Source organism: Geotrypetes seraphini, chromosome 6 (genome assembly GCF_902459505.1).
Source record: "Geotrypetes seraphini chromosome 6, aGeoSer1.1, whole genome shotgun sequence".
Taxonomy (NCBI): Eukaryota; Metazoa; Chordata; class Amphibia; order Gymnophiona; family Dermophiidae; genus Geotrypetes; species Geotrypetes seraphini.
This window is the reverse complement of record NC_047089.1, coordinates 226,738,815-226,755,122: the sequence shown is the minus strand read 5'-3', so window position 1 is coordinate 226,755,122 and position 16,308 is coordinate 226,738,815. Positions and strand designations below refer to the sequence as shown.

At 44.3% G+C, this 16,308-nt stretch overlaps 1 protein-coding gene across 1 annotated transcript in view; it reads left to right on the top strand.

Moving 5' to 3' along the window:
• The window catches only part of LOC117362561 (arylsulfatase D-like), a 42,389-nt gene that overhangs the window by 22,711 nt on the left and 3,370 nt on the right, over nt 1-16,308 (top strand). The window contains exons 6-9 of the mRNA XM_033949116.1: nt 3,295-3,718; nt 6,869-7,005; nt 11,445-11,579; nt 15,404-15,566. Of these exons, the coding sequence (XP_033805007.1) occupies nt 3,295-3,718; nt 6,869-7,005; nt 11,445-11,579; nt 15,404-15,566 (859 nt within the window). The remainder of the gene's footprint in view (nt 1-3,294; nt 3,719-6,868; nt 7,006-11,444; nt 11,580-15,403; nt 15,567-16,308) is intronic.

Below are 16,308 nucleotides of genomic sequence, written 5' to 3'. Positions count from 1 at the left end.
AGCATGGTCACGTCAGAGCAGGCCTTTCAGCACAGGACAGTTCATCATGGCCCTTTCAGCGCGGGCTGTTTCATCTCTTAATATTAAGACACTCTCTTATAGACAACCTTTTACTTCGGAAGTCTTCCCTCTGGACAACTTTCTGTTCCAACATAAAGGGAAACCTAACGATTCACTTGAATGATCTGAGATCAGGCTCCCCCCCATCAAACCTTTAAATCACTAGATGTGGAGGCAATATAAGAAGACAGTAGGTGGGTAAAGGGAAAGGAGTGAACTATGCCCTTTCCAGAGTCCTAATGAATTTTATGCTAGGAAAAGGTAAAGCAATTGGGAGAGAGAAGAAGCATAATCTTTATAATTTAGCTCTAGTCCTTAGTGAAATGAAGGTATTGGGGCCACCTGGAAATAGTGACAGTAACATGATAACATGATCAAATTTGAGTTAAAAACTAGAGTGAAGATACTAAGGACACGGGGAGCTTGGAAGGAGCCTTTGTGTGGCAGGCACCTGGCTGGACGCCCCACTAACCAAGCCGGAGAGGGGTCTTAGCAGGCTGGGATATCTGGACGTCTGGGGCATGTGGCCGCAGGCGTGTATCCGAAGGGGCGTGTCCAAAGGTGCATGCACCTTTGAAGCTCTTCGGAGCATGGAATGTAGAACTCTTCTCCGCTCTTTGTAGATGGGGAAAAGAAAGGGAGGATTAAACAGGAAGACAGGACAGAGAGGGAAAAATGCCACCCTCTTTCAAACCTTGAAGTCACCAGATGATGCGAAGGCAGGAGAAGAAGACCACAGATGGATGAAGGGAAGGGAAAGAAGCACCAATGGGGGGTGGGTGGTGTGAGTTTATTCTCCCCTCTCTTTCAAACTCGCAACTTCAGCAATGTGAGCACTCGCCATTGCAACTGCCATGATGAAACTGCTGCGGTTAAACGGCCATGCTGAACCGGGCTGGCTGAAACAATCACACTGAATCGTCCCAGGCCCGTATGGCACCTCTTATGCGCTTTACGTTCTTAACTAAATAGTTAATCCCGAGGTTAGGATTCCCTGTGCTTATTCTTTGTACAAGACTCTACATTGCTAGATGCACTAAAGATAGCGACTCGAACGCTGTTGGCCGATTCTCCAGCAGCGATCAATGAGCTATCAAGTTTACGTGCAAATGATTTGCACGGAGGTGCAAATCATTTGCATGCAAACATGACCGATCAGTCGCTCCGTGAGCGATTGAGACATGCACAGAGCCCTAGCAGCAGTGACAGGGGAAGCAGCCTCCTATCACTGCTGTTAGGGCACCGCGATTGTCCCCACGGCAGTGAAAATGGCAGGAGGGATGCCTACTCTCTCCTGCCCATGTGACTGCCCCCTCCCCTCCATGGCAGCAATGCGGCAGGAGGGATGCCAACTCCCTCCTGCCACCAGAGGTCCCCCGCTGTCCCCGCCACCCTCCAAACCCCCCAAAATGGTAGGACAGATGCCAACTCCCTCCTGCAACCAGAGGTCCTCCGCTGTCTCCGCCACCCTCCAAACCCCCCAAAATGGTAGGACAGATGCCCATTCTCTCCTGCCACCAGATGCCCCCCACCCCACCCTGAACCTCCCCCCAAACCTCCGACATACCTCTTTAAAACGTTGGAAGCAGAAAGCCTGCAGAGAGGCTCCTGCTTTGGCTGCTGGTCCCAAATGATGCATCTTCCCCTTCCTGGTGCATCGTGTGATGCACGGGGAGGGGCCAAAGACATGATGCACTAGGAAGGGGAAGATGCATCAAGGGGTGGGGCCTTAGGTGTCTGAGTCAATCAGGCCTAGGCACCTTAGGAAGGTGCATCAAGGGGTGGGGCCTTAGGTGTCTGAGTCAATCAGGCTGTTCTGCCACTTATTTCTGCCCAATGGGATGATCAGTAACCCTCAGAAAGGCACCCAGACAATATAAAGCTTAAACAATAACACTTTATTACATGCATAGATAAATATTAAAATAGATTAACATCACCGTATTTCCGGACATCACTATCCCTCACAATCTGGAACCCAAAGCGATTGATAGGAAAGGAGAATCGAACGGGCTGTCCCTTGTTGCAACGAAATTGGATTCAAATTCTATGGGCTGAGTTTTTCTCTTTTATAGAGAAAAACTGCTGTCCTCTTAGTAAGACAGTTGGTACTGGTCCTTTGTTATTTGTTTTGACAACACATAGATCAGAATGTCATAAGGAGGTCTTACAGTAAACTGGCTTCTCATCTGGTTTCACTCTTTCTTTGATGTGATGTAGGCAACATTCAGGTCAAAATGTCAGATTGTCAGATAAACAGACTTGTGGATTCATGTCGGTAGCATGCTGACTTTCAGTTACCCCTCTGGCCAGTTTCTTTGTTTGGATAACATTCAGGTCCCATCTGGCGTTACTGTCCTTTTGAGGTTATTAATGAGGTGTTGCAGGGACTAGTAAACGGTTGGTCTTGCTCTTTTGTTCTCTGTTTTGGTGACACTCAGGTCTGTCCTTACTGATGTTATTTGAGCAGTACGCATTGCAACTGAAGTCAGGGAAAAGCTGTTGGGTTCTTAGTAAAGCATTTGATGTTGTCAAGGTAATACTAAGGTTAAGGAGGTTAGGAAAACAGACTTGAGGAGACATGTATGCTAAGTTTATTTACCCCCGGGCCCTAGGCCTAACATTGGCCTAGGCACCTCCCTCTGTATCTAGGATACTGAGGGAAGATGCTAAGGCCCTTATTGGCTTGACTAATCAGGGCAGCCCCCCTGCCATTTTTTTGGGTGGTAGGGGACGGCGGGAGACCTCCGGTGGCAGAAAGGAGTGGGCATACCTCAGGGGTTCGGGGGGGGAGCATAATTATTGGGGAGGGCCTGCGGCGGCAGGGGGGAACTTTTTTCTTTTTTTTTTGAGACAGCTAATTTGCATGTAATATATACAAAATGTTTGTACCATTGAAAAAAACCCCAGGCAGACCTATCGGTAACACAATTGTTTTTTTACAATCGCTAAAACCCCATGCAAAATAGCCAAGCAATGTTAGTGCATCAATTGCTTGGCTATTTTGCATGGAGTTTTAGCTAATTTGCATGGCCGAATCGGAAAATGGGCAATTGAGGAGGAAAAACACGCGGTGGGCCGTTTTGTGCATCGGGTCGGCAACAGCGATCGTCGCTAAAGCTGTGCGAACAGGTCTAGTGACGATCGCTGACTTTAGTGCATCCCCCAGTTAAACACTTAAACTGATCAACTAAAGCCACTGGGGTATAATTGTTAACCTTTTGTGTTTCACAGGAAAATGGCATCTGGGAGTGAACTGCGAATCCCACACTGACCACTGCCACCATCCCTTAAACCACGGCTTTGATTACTTTTATGGCATGCCTCACACTCTTCTCAATGACTGTCAGCCAGGAAAGCCTTCTGAACTAGGCCTAGTTCTCAGATACCGACTGTGGTTTTGTACACAAATGATTGCCCTCGCTGTGCTTACAGCAGTCCTCGTAAAACTCACTGGTTTCTGTCCATTCTCTTGGAAAATGATCACCTCCTTGGCGCTATTTGGAATTTTGTTTTTCATATCTTGGTACTCCAGCTATGGATTCATCCGGTACTGGGACTGTTTAATGATGAGAAACTACGAAGTTACTGAACAACCAATGAAAGTGGAAAGAGCATACTCTCTCGTGTTGAAGGAAGCAGTTTCATTCATTGAAAGGTAACATGTTTTTGATTAGATTTGGATTAGAGAATGACACGGGGACAATTTTTCCCCCCATCCCCGCAGGGACTCAATCTCCCTGTCCTGTCCCCGCAAGTTTTGTCACTTTCCCTGCCCCATTCCTTTAAGCTCTGCCTTAACTGCACAAGCCTCGAACACTTATGATTTTAAAGTGTTCAAGGCTTGTGCAGATGAGGACGGAACTTAGGAATGAGGCATTATGACATCACAATCTGAGCTCTAGAATGTTGCCACTTATGATTTTAGTGTTTGAGGCTTGTGCAGATGAGAACGGAGCTTAGGCATTGGTGGAATGAGGCATTATGACATCACAATCTGAGCTCTAGAATGTTGCCACTTATGATTTTAGTGTTTGAGGCTTGTGCAGATGAGAACGGAGCTTAGGCATTGGTGGAATGAGGCATTATGACATCACAATCTGAGCTCTAGAATGTTGCCACTTATGATTTTAGTGTTTGAGGCTTGTGCAGATGAGAACGGAGCTTAGGCATTGGTGGAATGAGGCATTATGACATCACAATCTGAGCTCTAGAATGTTGCCACTTATGATTTTAAAATGTTTGAGGCTTGTGCAGATGAGAACGGAGCTTACAGGAATGGGGCAGGGACAGGAAAAGAACTTGTGGGGATGGGGACGGGAAAATGAGTTCCCGCGTGGACAGGGAAAAATTGTCCCTGTGTCATTCTCTAATTTGGATCTACTGTAGCTTGGTGCAGTCGTTTCAGTTTTGAGTTAAGAGGTAAACCTTTGGAGAAATTGTTCAGTGGAGAGCATCAGATTGGAAAGTATTTCTTTTGAAGCTCATATTTAAAGGGTCTAGACTACTAATTTTGAGATTTGGACTTCTAAATTGGCCTCTTTGAATAGAGCAGATTGTCTAAATTTATGCTCCTAGTTTCAATAGACCATTAAATTTAGGAGCAAGAGTGGGTGGCAACAGGAGCAAATATAGGGCAAGAGCTTAGCACTGATTTTCAGCATCTAAATTAGGGGCCAAAATCCTGGTCTCAATTCAATAACTTTTAAGCTACTAAATTTAGATGAATTTTCACCTCAAAACTTAGAGGCCTTTTTACTTAGGTTTACCATATTTTAGCAGCTACTTTCCTTTATAGAATAGTCTCCTAGTTGGCGTTCTCTAGGGGCACCATTATAGAATTGCCTTCTTTTTGTAACTCCACTCTTGTGTTTGATAGCTCAGTGTTGTAGCAGAATGAAGGAAGTCAACAAACAATATACAGTGGTACCTCGGTTTACGAGTGCACCGGTTTGCGAGTGTTTTGCAAGACGAGCAAAACACTCAGCAAACTTTTGTCTCGTAAACCGAGCACTGCCCCGATAAACGAGCACTCAGCAATGGTGGCCCAGGGGTGAGTACCTGCCTGCGGGTGCTGCACAGCGATTCGAAAGAGGTGCCTTCCTTGCCTCAGGGGGCCCCATGCGGCTGCCCTCCTGCTTCGGCGATGCCTCTGCCGTCCGTCAGCGCTCTCCCGGCTCCCATCTAAACTAGCCGCCATCCTGAATGAGCATGCACGACTTCTCCTAAGTCAGCCGCTGCCCCGACAACACGCTCACCACGTACAAGCACGCAGGACTGACTTAGGAGAAGAGAGAGAAGTCGCGTGCATGCTCATTCAGGATGGCGGCCGGTTTAGATGGGAGCCGGGAGAGCGCTGACGGACGGCAGAGGCATTGCTGAAGCAGGAGGGCAGCTGCATGGGGACCCCGAGGCAAGGAAGGCACCACTTTCGAATCACTGTGAAGCTCCCACAGGCAGGTACTCACCCCTGGGCCACCATTGCAAACTTCGGTTGTGGAACGAATCTTCTGAGTTTGCATTAAAGCCTATGGGGAACTTTGCTTTGCAAAACAAGCATTTTGGATTACGAGCATGATCCTGGAACGGATTATGCTCGTAAACCAAGATACCACTGTACTTAGGTTTATTATATCATGGCTCAACCCAGGGCTCCTTTTATCATGCCGCGCTAGCGGGGTTAACGCATGCGACTTTTCATCGCGCATTAACCCCCCCGCGGCTGGCCTAAAAACTACAGCCTGCTCAAGAGGAGGCGGTAACGGCAAGCGCGGCCGGCGGTTTAGCGCGCGGTATTACGCTTGTTAAACCGCTGACGCGCCTTTGTAAAAGGAGCCCCCAGTTCCACCTCCAGCCCTGGTCCCGCCCAGTTCCACATCCAGCCCCGCCCTGTTCCGTCCCCCAGCCCCCGCCCCCACAAAACCTCCTCTCTTCTTCCTGATGAGCTCCGGCCAGGTCTGGAGGGCCTGGAGCATGCGCGGAAGTGTCTGACATCATCTGCGCATGCTCAGAGGCCCTCCGGTTGTGGCCAGACCTCATCGGGGCTTTCCAAAACTCAGACAAACTGCCGGGCTTTCCATCCATAGAACATAGAAACATAGAAAGATGACGGCAGAAAAGGGCTATAGCCCATCAAGTCTGCCCACTCTACTGTCCCACCCCATTAAGTCAGAGTGCTGCTCGACCCACATAGAGATCCCACGTGGATGTCCCATTTATTCTTAAAGTCGAGCACGCTAGTGGCCTTGATCACCTGCACCGGTAGTTTGTTCCAGTGATCCACCACCCTTTCTGTAAAGAAATACTTCCTGGTGTCACCACCAAATCTCCCTCCTCCGAGTTTGAGCGGGTGCCCCCTTGTGACTGAAGGTCCCTTAGGAAAGAATATGTCGTTTTCCACCTCGACACGACCTGTGACGTACTTAAATGTCTCAATCATGTCACCCCTCTCCCTGCGCTCCTCTAGAGAGTAGAGCTGCAACTTGCCCAGTCTTTCCTCGTATGAGAGACCCTTGAGCCCGAAGACCATCCTAGTGGCCATTCGCTGGACTGACTCAGCTCGAAGTACATCTTTACGGTAATGTGGCCTCCAGATGTACTTCGAGCTGCACAGTCCTTTAAAAAGAGGACGTCTGGTAACACTACGCATACTTCATGTTCTAGCTGTACATTAGAGAGACCTTCTCAGTGCTCACTAAAAACTGAGTGGCACTTGCTTTTGACTCTCCTAAAGAAGCTCTTCCTCTTGGTGTTTGTCCAAAGCCTGAACTTTTCCCAAGGAGTAACAGGCTGATATCTCTGCTTCTAGGAGCAGGAGAGGGCCTTTCCTTCTGTTCGTTTCCTTCTTACACGTGCACACACCGCTCGTCACCAGCGAGAGGTTCGTTGGCCGCAGTCAGCATGGATTATATGGAGATAATGTGGAGGAGATGGACTGGATGATTGGTAAGTGACTTTTATGTCTGACCTCGAGACTACCTCTACGTCAGGAAGCAGGTGGCTCTTCTCCTGATCCTTCAGTACATAGGGTGACTAACTATACGCTCGTTCTGCACCTGTAACCTAGATCAGTTTCTTATATCTTGTTTAACCCTTTCAGGACCAAGGGACATATTTGTCCCATAACTTTAAAATCCTATAAATTTTGATTGGGATAGTCTACAGTTCTAAATTTGATATGTACGGATTCCATATGATACTGCCTTTATGTAAACAAACTGGTTCCGACATTCATTCATTAGCGTCGTTGCCAGATTGACGAGAAGATTCACTTGCCACACTGTCCATAAGCCAGAAGTGTGATTTTAAAAAAAAAAAATAATGATATTTCACAAAAAAAAATCAATTTTTTGGCATCTGCAAGCCCTTTTTACCATAAAAATGTCGTCAAAACCACAAAAATTGGCCTACGATCCTTATGGTCCTGAAAGGGTTAACTGTAGAAAGAATTTGACTTGAGTTTAGCCACCCATCTATTTATCCCAATTGACTCTGTACCAACCATCTTGCCCCTGTTCTCTTAGGCTTCTGTGGCTGGAGTCATGAATGTTGCTGTTTTCTGGGTAGGTAGAACTAGGGGTACCAGATTTTACGTTAGTAAAATCCAGACCCCCCTAGACCCTCTCTCAGGCCCGTCCGGTTCCACCCATCCCCACTCTGTTATGCCCCAGCTCCGCCCTCAGCCCCCCCCCCCACACCCCAACTGCCTGTTCGTCAGGCAGGAAGGCATCTGTGCATTCGCGGATGCCCCCTCCTGATGCAATTTCTTTTCAAAATCTGAATAAAGTGCCAGGTTTTGAAAAGCCATCCGGACCCCGTACATGTCCTCAAAAGGAGGACATGTCTGGGGAAATCCAGACGACCGGTAACCCTAGTTAGAGCCAATGTTTCAGCCATCATGCTGTGGTTTTCTTCAGGGTATGTTGCGAGGCCTGCAGTTTGTCTATATATATATATTTAGTGGGTCTACTGACCTGATTGAGAACAGGGAGGACCATTGGTCATAATTTGAATTTTCTCTCTCCAGCTAAAAGTTTCCACTCCCTTTTTTCTTTTTTTTAAAAATTCTTTATTCATTTTGAAAACTTACAGCAAGCGTACAGGAATATATCATTAGTAACAACAATAACACTTGGAATTCTCATATAATTCTAAAAACATAAAAATTATATCCCATCCCACCCACCTTCTTTCAAATATTATAATCAATTATATCATAAATATAATATAAACATATAATTTAGTGAAATTTCCAGAAAAACTCCCCCCACCCCCCCCTGTGTGTACATATATTCATCCAAGGAAAATGATGTATACTCATTACAATATTGTTCCAATGGCCCCCCAGATCTTTATAAAATTATTATAGTTCCCTTTCTGTATTGCAATTACTCTTTCCATCTTAAAAATATGGCATACCGAATTCCACCAAAATGTATAATTAAGATTAGTATAATTTTTCCAGTTATTAGTGATATGCTGAATAGCAACCCCAATCAAGATTAATAATAGTTTGTTATTATGTGCTGATATTTGACTTTTTTTCCTCATAGACATGCCAAACAGAATAGTATCATAGGATAATGCAACATGGTTTTTCTAATAGACAATTTATTTGAGTCCAAATTGAATTCCAAAATAATCTTATACAGGGACAATGGTAAATTAAATGATCAAGTGTCCCCATTTCCAGATTACAATACCAACTTTTGTAAACGAACAGGGGTCCAAAACGCTTTAGGCAACAAAAAGAACCAAGTTTGCCTCATAGATGCTGATACTGTACATCTCATTCTCCAAGACCAAATTCGTGGCCATTGAGATGCAGAAATTTGCTGCTTAATCTCAATGCTCCAAATGTCTCTAAGACCGTTTTTTGGTCTTTTATTCATATATCCAGATATTAATTTATACCACAATGCGGCTTGATGTCCCAGGAAGTCCGCTTGAAAGCATAGGAACTCTAGACTATAATGATTATTCAATGTTTTCCATTCAGGGAACCCCACTTGAATAGCCTGCTTCAGCTGCAACCATTTAAAACTTTGTGATTTATTAAGACCAAATCTATGCTGCAGCTGTGAAAATTCAAGCAGTTTACCATCTGAAATAACATCATTCAGAGTTTGAATACCTGCAATAATCCAGTTCTTCCATAAAATTTTAGATCCGCCAATTTGAATCTTGGAGTTTATCCATAAAGACTGATTCGTTGATTTACTAATTGGAATAGGTGTTAAGTTACATGTTCCACTCCCTTTTTTCTGACAGAATTTAAAAATAAATGTGACCACAGAATTCCCCACCAGAATTTAAAATTGTGTCCAATAGACATATCCACCAAAATTCAAATTTGTGTTACCAACTAACTTTCCCGCCAAATTCAAATCTGAGACCAACAGATTTTTCCCGCCACATTTAAAATTTTGTGACCAACGAACTTTCCCGCCAAAATTCACAATCATGACCAATGGTCCTCCCTGTTCTCAGTCAGGTCAGCGGACCAAATATATATATAAAGACAAACTGCAGGCCTCACAGCACACCCTGAGGGAAACCATGGCATGATGGCTGAAATGTCAGTTCTACCTACCCAGATGCGGCGAGACCCAGAAAACAGTAACAATCATCTTGTCCCTATCTATATATCTGCACTTGGCCGCTTGGCTATAAGATAAGCTGTATTGTAGAAAAGCATTACTGGATCAGACTGGATGGACCATTCGGGTCTTTATCTGCTGTCATCTACTATATTACCATCATATCTATGTTATTTGAATGTTCTAATCTGTGCATATTAGGTATTTCATAAGTATTTTGCTGACATCATATTATATCTCTGTTATTTGAATTTTAGTGCTGTTAAATATGTATATTTTGATACTGTTTCATGGTAGTCCTATTAGATTTCAACTTGCTGATTTCAAGGTTACCTCATTCATTGTATCTATATTCGTTTGGTCATTCTACCACTGTTATGCCGTTAACAAAATTGCAAGTTTTGTGTTAAACTATACCTACTCTGTAGCTCCATGAGTGATTCCCAATAAAAAAAATAATAAAATTTTGTCAGTCAAAACAAAGATCCTTAAGAGTGAAAGACAATGTAAAATTGAATATTTCTGTTAGCTATCGAGATGCAATATATCATAATAGAAGCAGCCTCCCCTATTACAACACACTCATGAAAACCAAATAATATTACTTGCATATGCCCACATCGCAATCCCCAAATCATATCATAATCACCCTCCTCTACCCCCCTTCCTTGGATGTGCAGTTATAGCTAACAGGATAAGGTGTAAATATTCAAAAGTGTTTATTCATTCATTACAAAATTTTGCCAGCGGGTCCCAAACTTCCCTAAATTCCTTATATTGCCCTGATTTTATTGCCCGTATTTGTTCCAATTTATATGTTTGACATAAAGATGCCCACCAAAAACCATAATTTAATCTTTCCCAATTTTTCCAGTTTTTTTTGTAATTAATTGTATGGCAACTCCTGCCATTATGTAAAGCAATTTATTTTTGTTTACATTTATTGGACTTTTAGGCATTATTAGCGTTCCAAACATTACTATATCATATGCTAATGATAATGGAATTTCCAAAATTGTATTTATTTGACCCATATGGATTTCCAAAAATTAAATATTAAAGGACAATAGAAAATCAGATGATCCAGTGTCCCTATACAGATTTAAGATCAGGACATGTACATTCGGTGTAGAATGGGGGGGAATCAAAGGGTTACAACAAGATTTAGGGACTGGACATGAGGAAAGAGCAGGGGGTAGGCTCCTGGGATTTCACTATAGGTCATTTCGAATAGGAATTCAATGAACGTCGGAGCATTTACCTCACTGGTCCACGGTAAAATGCTCTCATGCTGCTTAGTAAAAGGAGCCCTAAGTTAGTACATTAGCACATAAGAATTGCCGCTGCTGGATCAGACCAGTGGTCCATCGTGCCCAGCAGTCCGCTCACGCGGCGGCCCTCTGGTCAAAGGCCAGCGCCCTAACTGAGACTAGCCCTACCTGCGTACATTCCGGTTCAGCAGGAACTTGTCTAACTTTGTCTTGAATCCCTAGAGGGTGTTTTCCCCTATGACAGGCTCCAGAAGAGCTTTCCAGTTTTCTACCACTCTCTGGGTGAAGAAGAACTTCCTTAAGTTCGTACGGAATCTATCCCTTTTCAATTTTAGAGAGTGCCTTTTCGTTCTCCTTACCTTGGAGAGAGTGAATAACCTGTCCTTATCTACTAAGTCTATTCACTTCAGTACCTTGAATGTTTCGATGATGTAGTCCAATGTAAACATATCACTCTAAACATATTCTTCAATTTAGGCAGTCTAATGTATCTACCATATGATATTACTTTCAGGCCAGATTTTGGACGCTGTTGACAAGGAAGGTTTGCAAAACAACACACTAACCTATTTTGCCTCGGATCATGGGGGATTTTTGGAGGCTCGGGAAGGAGACGCTCAGTTGGGTGGCTGGAATGGGATTTACAAAGGTAAGATAAAGTGGTGTAAGCTCTATGCTCCCCTTAAACTAGTGGATTAACTGCAATTAATTCAGTTTCAAAATGGAGCACTGGATGAATTATGAATGGTAGAATTTAGAAAGTGTTTTTCTGTCTATTGTACATACATCATGTTTTAAGTTCAGATTTTTATACGTGTAAAAAGGGGATCCAGGTGTATATTTGGAGACTATAAGGGGGGACCTTTCACAAAAAATTTTTTGGGTTTGGGACCAGGGTTGGGGCAGTTAGGGTGATATTCTATAATTGGCACTGAACCTTAGATGCCAGTAAGCGACTTGCCAGTGCCTAAGTTAATTGAGAAACACTGTTTAAGATGGCAAAAAACGGTTAAATTAAAGCACCTACGAGCACCGGAATCGTGCCTACGTATGCATTTTATGGCACATAATGCCACTATGAGCATGGCTAGTGCCAGAAATGGCATTAGACACCTTACAATGCCTACGTAAGCACAATTCACAGCGTAGATAGGTGCTAGAAATGTAGGCCTCGAAAACCATGGCCTACATTTCTGGCACCTATCTTTCACCAAGGCGTGATTCTTTATAAGGTGCCGTAACGTGACTGACACACGATCAACAGCCATTTTTTTAGGTGGCCGCCAGTATCGGTGTCCTATAGAGAATCCGGGCCTTACGTCACACACACTGCGTTTTTCACAGGCTGCTCCACTCTTAGGCCCTGATTCTGAAAAGTGCCGTCCCAATTTTAGGCAGCTGTAGGCGTCCTACAGCTGTCTAATCAACCAATCGGGATGCACGTTTTTTAAAAAAATGCTCCCCAGGCAGGCCGCCTATATTGTGCGTCTCCCTAGTAGAGGAAGAGACGCGGCCGCTATACTTATCGCGGCAAGGGATCTCCCTGCCGCAATAAGTATAGCAGCCGCGGCCGCCTGTCCGATCACCAGCAGGAGGGTGCCGAACCTCTCCCGGGCGTCCTATACAGAATTAGGGCCTTAATGTCTTTGTGGTAAATAACAAGGACAAAAAGAAAACCAGTTTGGCAGAGGTAACAATCCAACATTATTTACAAAGTCCTTTTATTATGTTCTCTCAGGGTTTCCGCAGCTGGCATTGTGCTTGTTGCAGGTATCCGGGTCTCGCTGAGATGCAGCGAGACCCGGAAACCTGCAACAAGTCCTTTCATCTTCCTTGTGAGAATATGTGAATATCATCTTTAACTCTCCTTTATAATAGCGCAGCATATAGTATAAATATGTTTAGAAAACAAACAGGAGAAACTGCCTTCACGATAGTGAGAAGCATAAAATGACAACGAAGGGGACCAGTTGGTGCTCAATCCTTTTTATTAAGTAACAGACGCGACACGATCGTGTTTCGGCCCTGAGAGGCCTGCCTCAGGCTTGGTGTTTTTCAAGATAATTCATTGAAGTAATTAAACATGTGGATCAGTATACCTTATCTATCATGATTTAACAGCAAGGCTCCTGAGGCAGGCCTTTCAGGGTCGAAACACGATCGTGTCCAGTCTAAAATAAAAAGGATTGACCCCTTCGTTGTCGTTATGTGTACAAATATGTTTCACAGAAGATTATTGCCTACAGTCTCCTCTGACAAAGTGAAGGCAGCTGATCATTATTGGAAGATGATATTTTCTTTCTCAAGGGACCCTCGGCCACAAGAGGGCACCCGCTCAAACTCAGGGGCAGAAAATTTCATGGCGACACCAGAAAGTATTTCTTCACAGAGAGTGGTTGATCATTGGAACAAGCTTCCAGTGCAGGTGATTGGGGCAGACAGCGTGCCAGACTTTAAGAATAAATGGGATACCCATGTGGGATCCCTACGAGGGTCAAGATAAGGAAATTGGGTCATTAGGGCATAGACAAGGGGTGGGTAAGCAGAGTGGGCAGACTTGATGGGCTGTAGCCCTTTTCTGCCGTCATCTTCTATGTTTCTATGTATGTTTCTATGTTACTGGGGGTGCGCCCACAGAGCTGACATCTATGGTGATATGCGGTGATCATGGTCGCCCTGCTGGAAATACGCTGCTAGGCCCAGCTTCTCCTTCATTCCTTGGTGGTAAGAGTGGGTGTGCCAGGTTCCCCATTGCCCCCATCAAAATCACTCCATACAAAAACCCAATTCAGGGAACTTACTAAAGACTTTCAAAACTAACCAACCCTGTTAGAATAGTCAAGATAAGTCAGAAGCAACCATTGACCACAACCCTTTACTTCATAATATCTGTCAATAAATAGTTGGTGTATCCTCAGTGTGATCATGATTGTGAAAGCTAACAGAACATTGGAAAAACCCCAATTTCCTAGGCTTATTTTTATTACGCAGGCTCTCTTGCAAGCCATGCTTCACACCATCATAGGAGTACACCCATGTGTGATTAAATTATATCAGTGCCAAACACATCAATTAAGTGAAGTGCAATCTACATCAGGAAAAGTAAATTTTGTTACCGACTTATCAAGACTAAACGCTCAAAAATGGCACAAAATCAAGTACTTATCTCAGGTGCTGCCCCATTCTCAGTTCACAAATTTCCATTATTGGGCACCTCTGTGTATTCCGTATTTCACTGTTTCATAATGCATCTGAACATCTTGCAGACCAAGCTTCCAGGCTCTACCAAGCTCAGTTTCGGGTGAAAGCCCTTCCTCAGGGGCCTCATATGCGATGATAGTGCCGCAATCAAGTAAAAATTTCAAGGAGAACGTGCGGCTGAGAAAGCAGTACCGTCAATGAATCACCAGTGATGATAATACAAGGGTACGGGTTGGGGGGGGGGAAGGGATGGTGTGAGCGTGGAATGGGGGGGTGTGGCGGGGTGATACGAAGAGGTGCCAGGGCCCCCCCTGCCTCAGCACCCAGAGCGGTCTGCACCGCCCCTTACTACGCCACCGGTGGGGCCTGGGGATCCCTCTATGCCATAGTTGTACTTTCCCTCTGTGCCATAGTTGTAGCAAATCTTCAGGCTACGTGAGGCCAGATCGAGGCAACTGTGAGGAGAGCAGAGCACTGATACGTCTGTGGTGAGAGGGTCTGTGTTACCTGAGCCTCGCTGGATGATGGACCTCAGATTGGATGCAGGGAGGGATGCAATCACCTCCAGCATGGTCAACCAGGAGTCAGTCTGTTGTTTAGTAAGGCACATGCCAACATCGCAGTGTTCACCCATTCTATTTTGAAGGGTTATCAAGGCCTGATTCTGATGTAGTGAGAGCAGCCTTGACCAAAAGTACTGAGGATGAACTCATTGCTGGCATCTGTTGCCTTAAGTGCAAGATTGACTGGTGAGATGCAGGGCCTTCTCCTAATTCTTCTCAAGTTTATTAGGTTTTTATATACCGCCTAGCAAGGTTATCTAAGCGGTTTTACAATCATGTATTCAAGCATTTTTCCCTATCTGTCCCGGTGGGTTCACAATCTATCTAACGTACCTGGGGCTATGGAGGACTGAGTGACTTGCCCAGGGTCACAAGGAGCGGTGCGGGGTTTTGAACCCACAACCCCAGGGTGCTGAGGCGGTAGCTCCAACCACTGCGCCACACACTCCAGCGTGTGTTGATAATGGCACCGCATTGAAGCGCCAGAAGTACCAGCTTCTGATGTCAATAGAATGGTATGGTGAGGACCAATTTTAGCAGGCAGGGAAAAAAGGTGCATCGTAACGATACAAGGAACAGATTGACTTCCAAAACCAAAGTTCTGATTTTGCAAGAGGAATGTAATAATCTTGACCTATAAAGCACAATTTCAGAGGTTGAAATTATTATTGCATAAACATTTATTATTATTATTATTATTTTAATAAAGGTGGGAAAGGCATGGGAGGCTGGGAAGGTGGGATCCGTGTCCCAGGAATATTTCGATGGCCGGGTGTGTTACCTGCTGATACAGTCATTGATGAACCTACGAGTCTGATGGATATTTATCCTACAGCGATTCACCTGGGAGGAGGCAAAGTGCCACAGGACAGGTACAAAGACTTTTCTGCACTTTCTCATCATTTATCCCAGTGCTGCAGGATTCTCATTTAGATTAACTTGTGTCTTTTAAGTTTATTATTCGTCAAGCAAAATGTGCCTGTGTTAAATGAATTCCATGTCTAAATTACAATATATACATTTGCAAAGGTTTTGCAGCACCATGCCAGGAGATCTGTGTTTGGCCAGTAGGGTCCACTGTTAACCCTTTCAGGACCAAGGGACATATTTGTCCCATAACTTTAAAATCCTATAAATTTTGATTGGGATAGTCTACAGTTCTAAATTTGATATGTACGGATTCCATATGATACTGCCTTTATGTAAACAAACTGGTTCCGACATTCATTCATTAGCGTCGTTGCCAGATTGACGAGAAGATTCACTTGCCACACTGTCCATAAGCCAGAAGTGTGATCTTTTAAATAAAAATAATGATATTTCACAAAAAAAATCAATTTTTTGGCATCTGCAAGCCCTTTTTACCATAAAAATGTCGTCAAAACCACAAAAATTGGCCTACGATCCTTATGGTCCTGAAAGGGTTAAAGGAAGTGGGTTCAGTTTGAAAGAAGTGCAATTGGTTCCTAAACCAACAGCGCAAACACGCTTCATTTTGGTTTTAAAAATACAAAATGTATCAAGTTGGAAACTACACACAGGCCCTAGATCAGGGGTATCAAAGTCCCTCCTCGAGGGCTGCAATCCAGTGGGGTTTTCAGGATTTCCCCAATG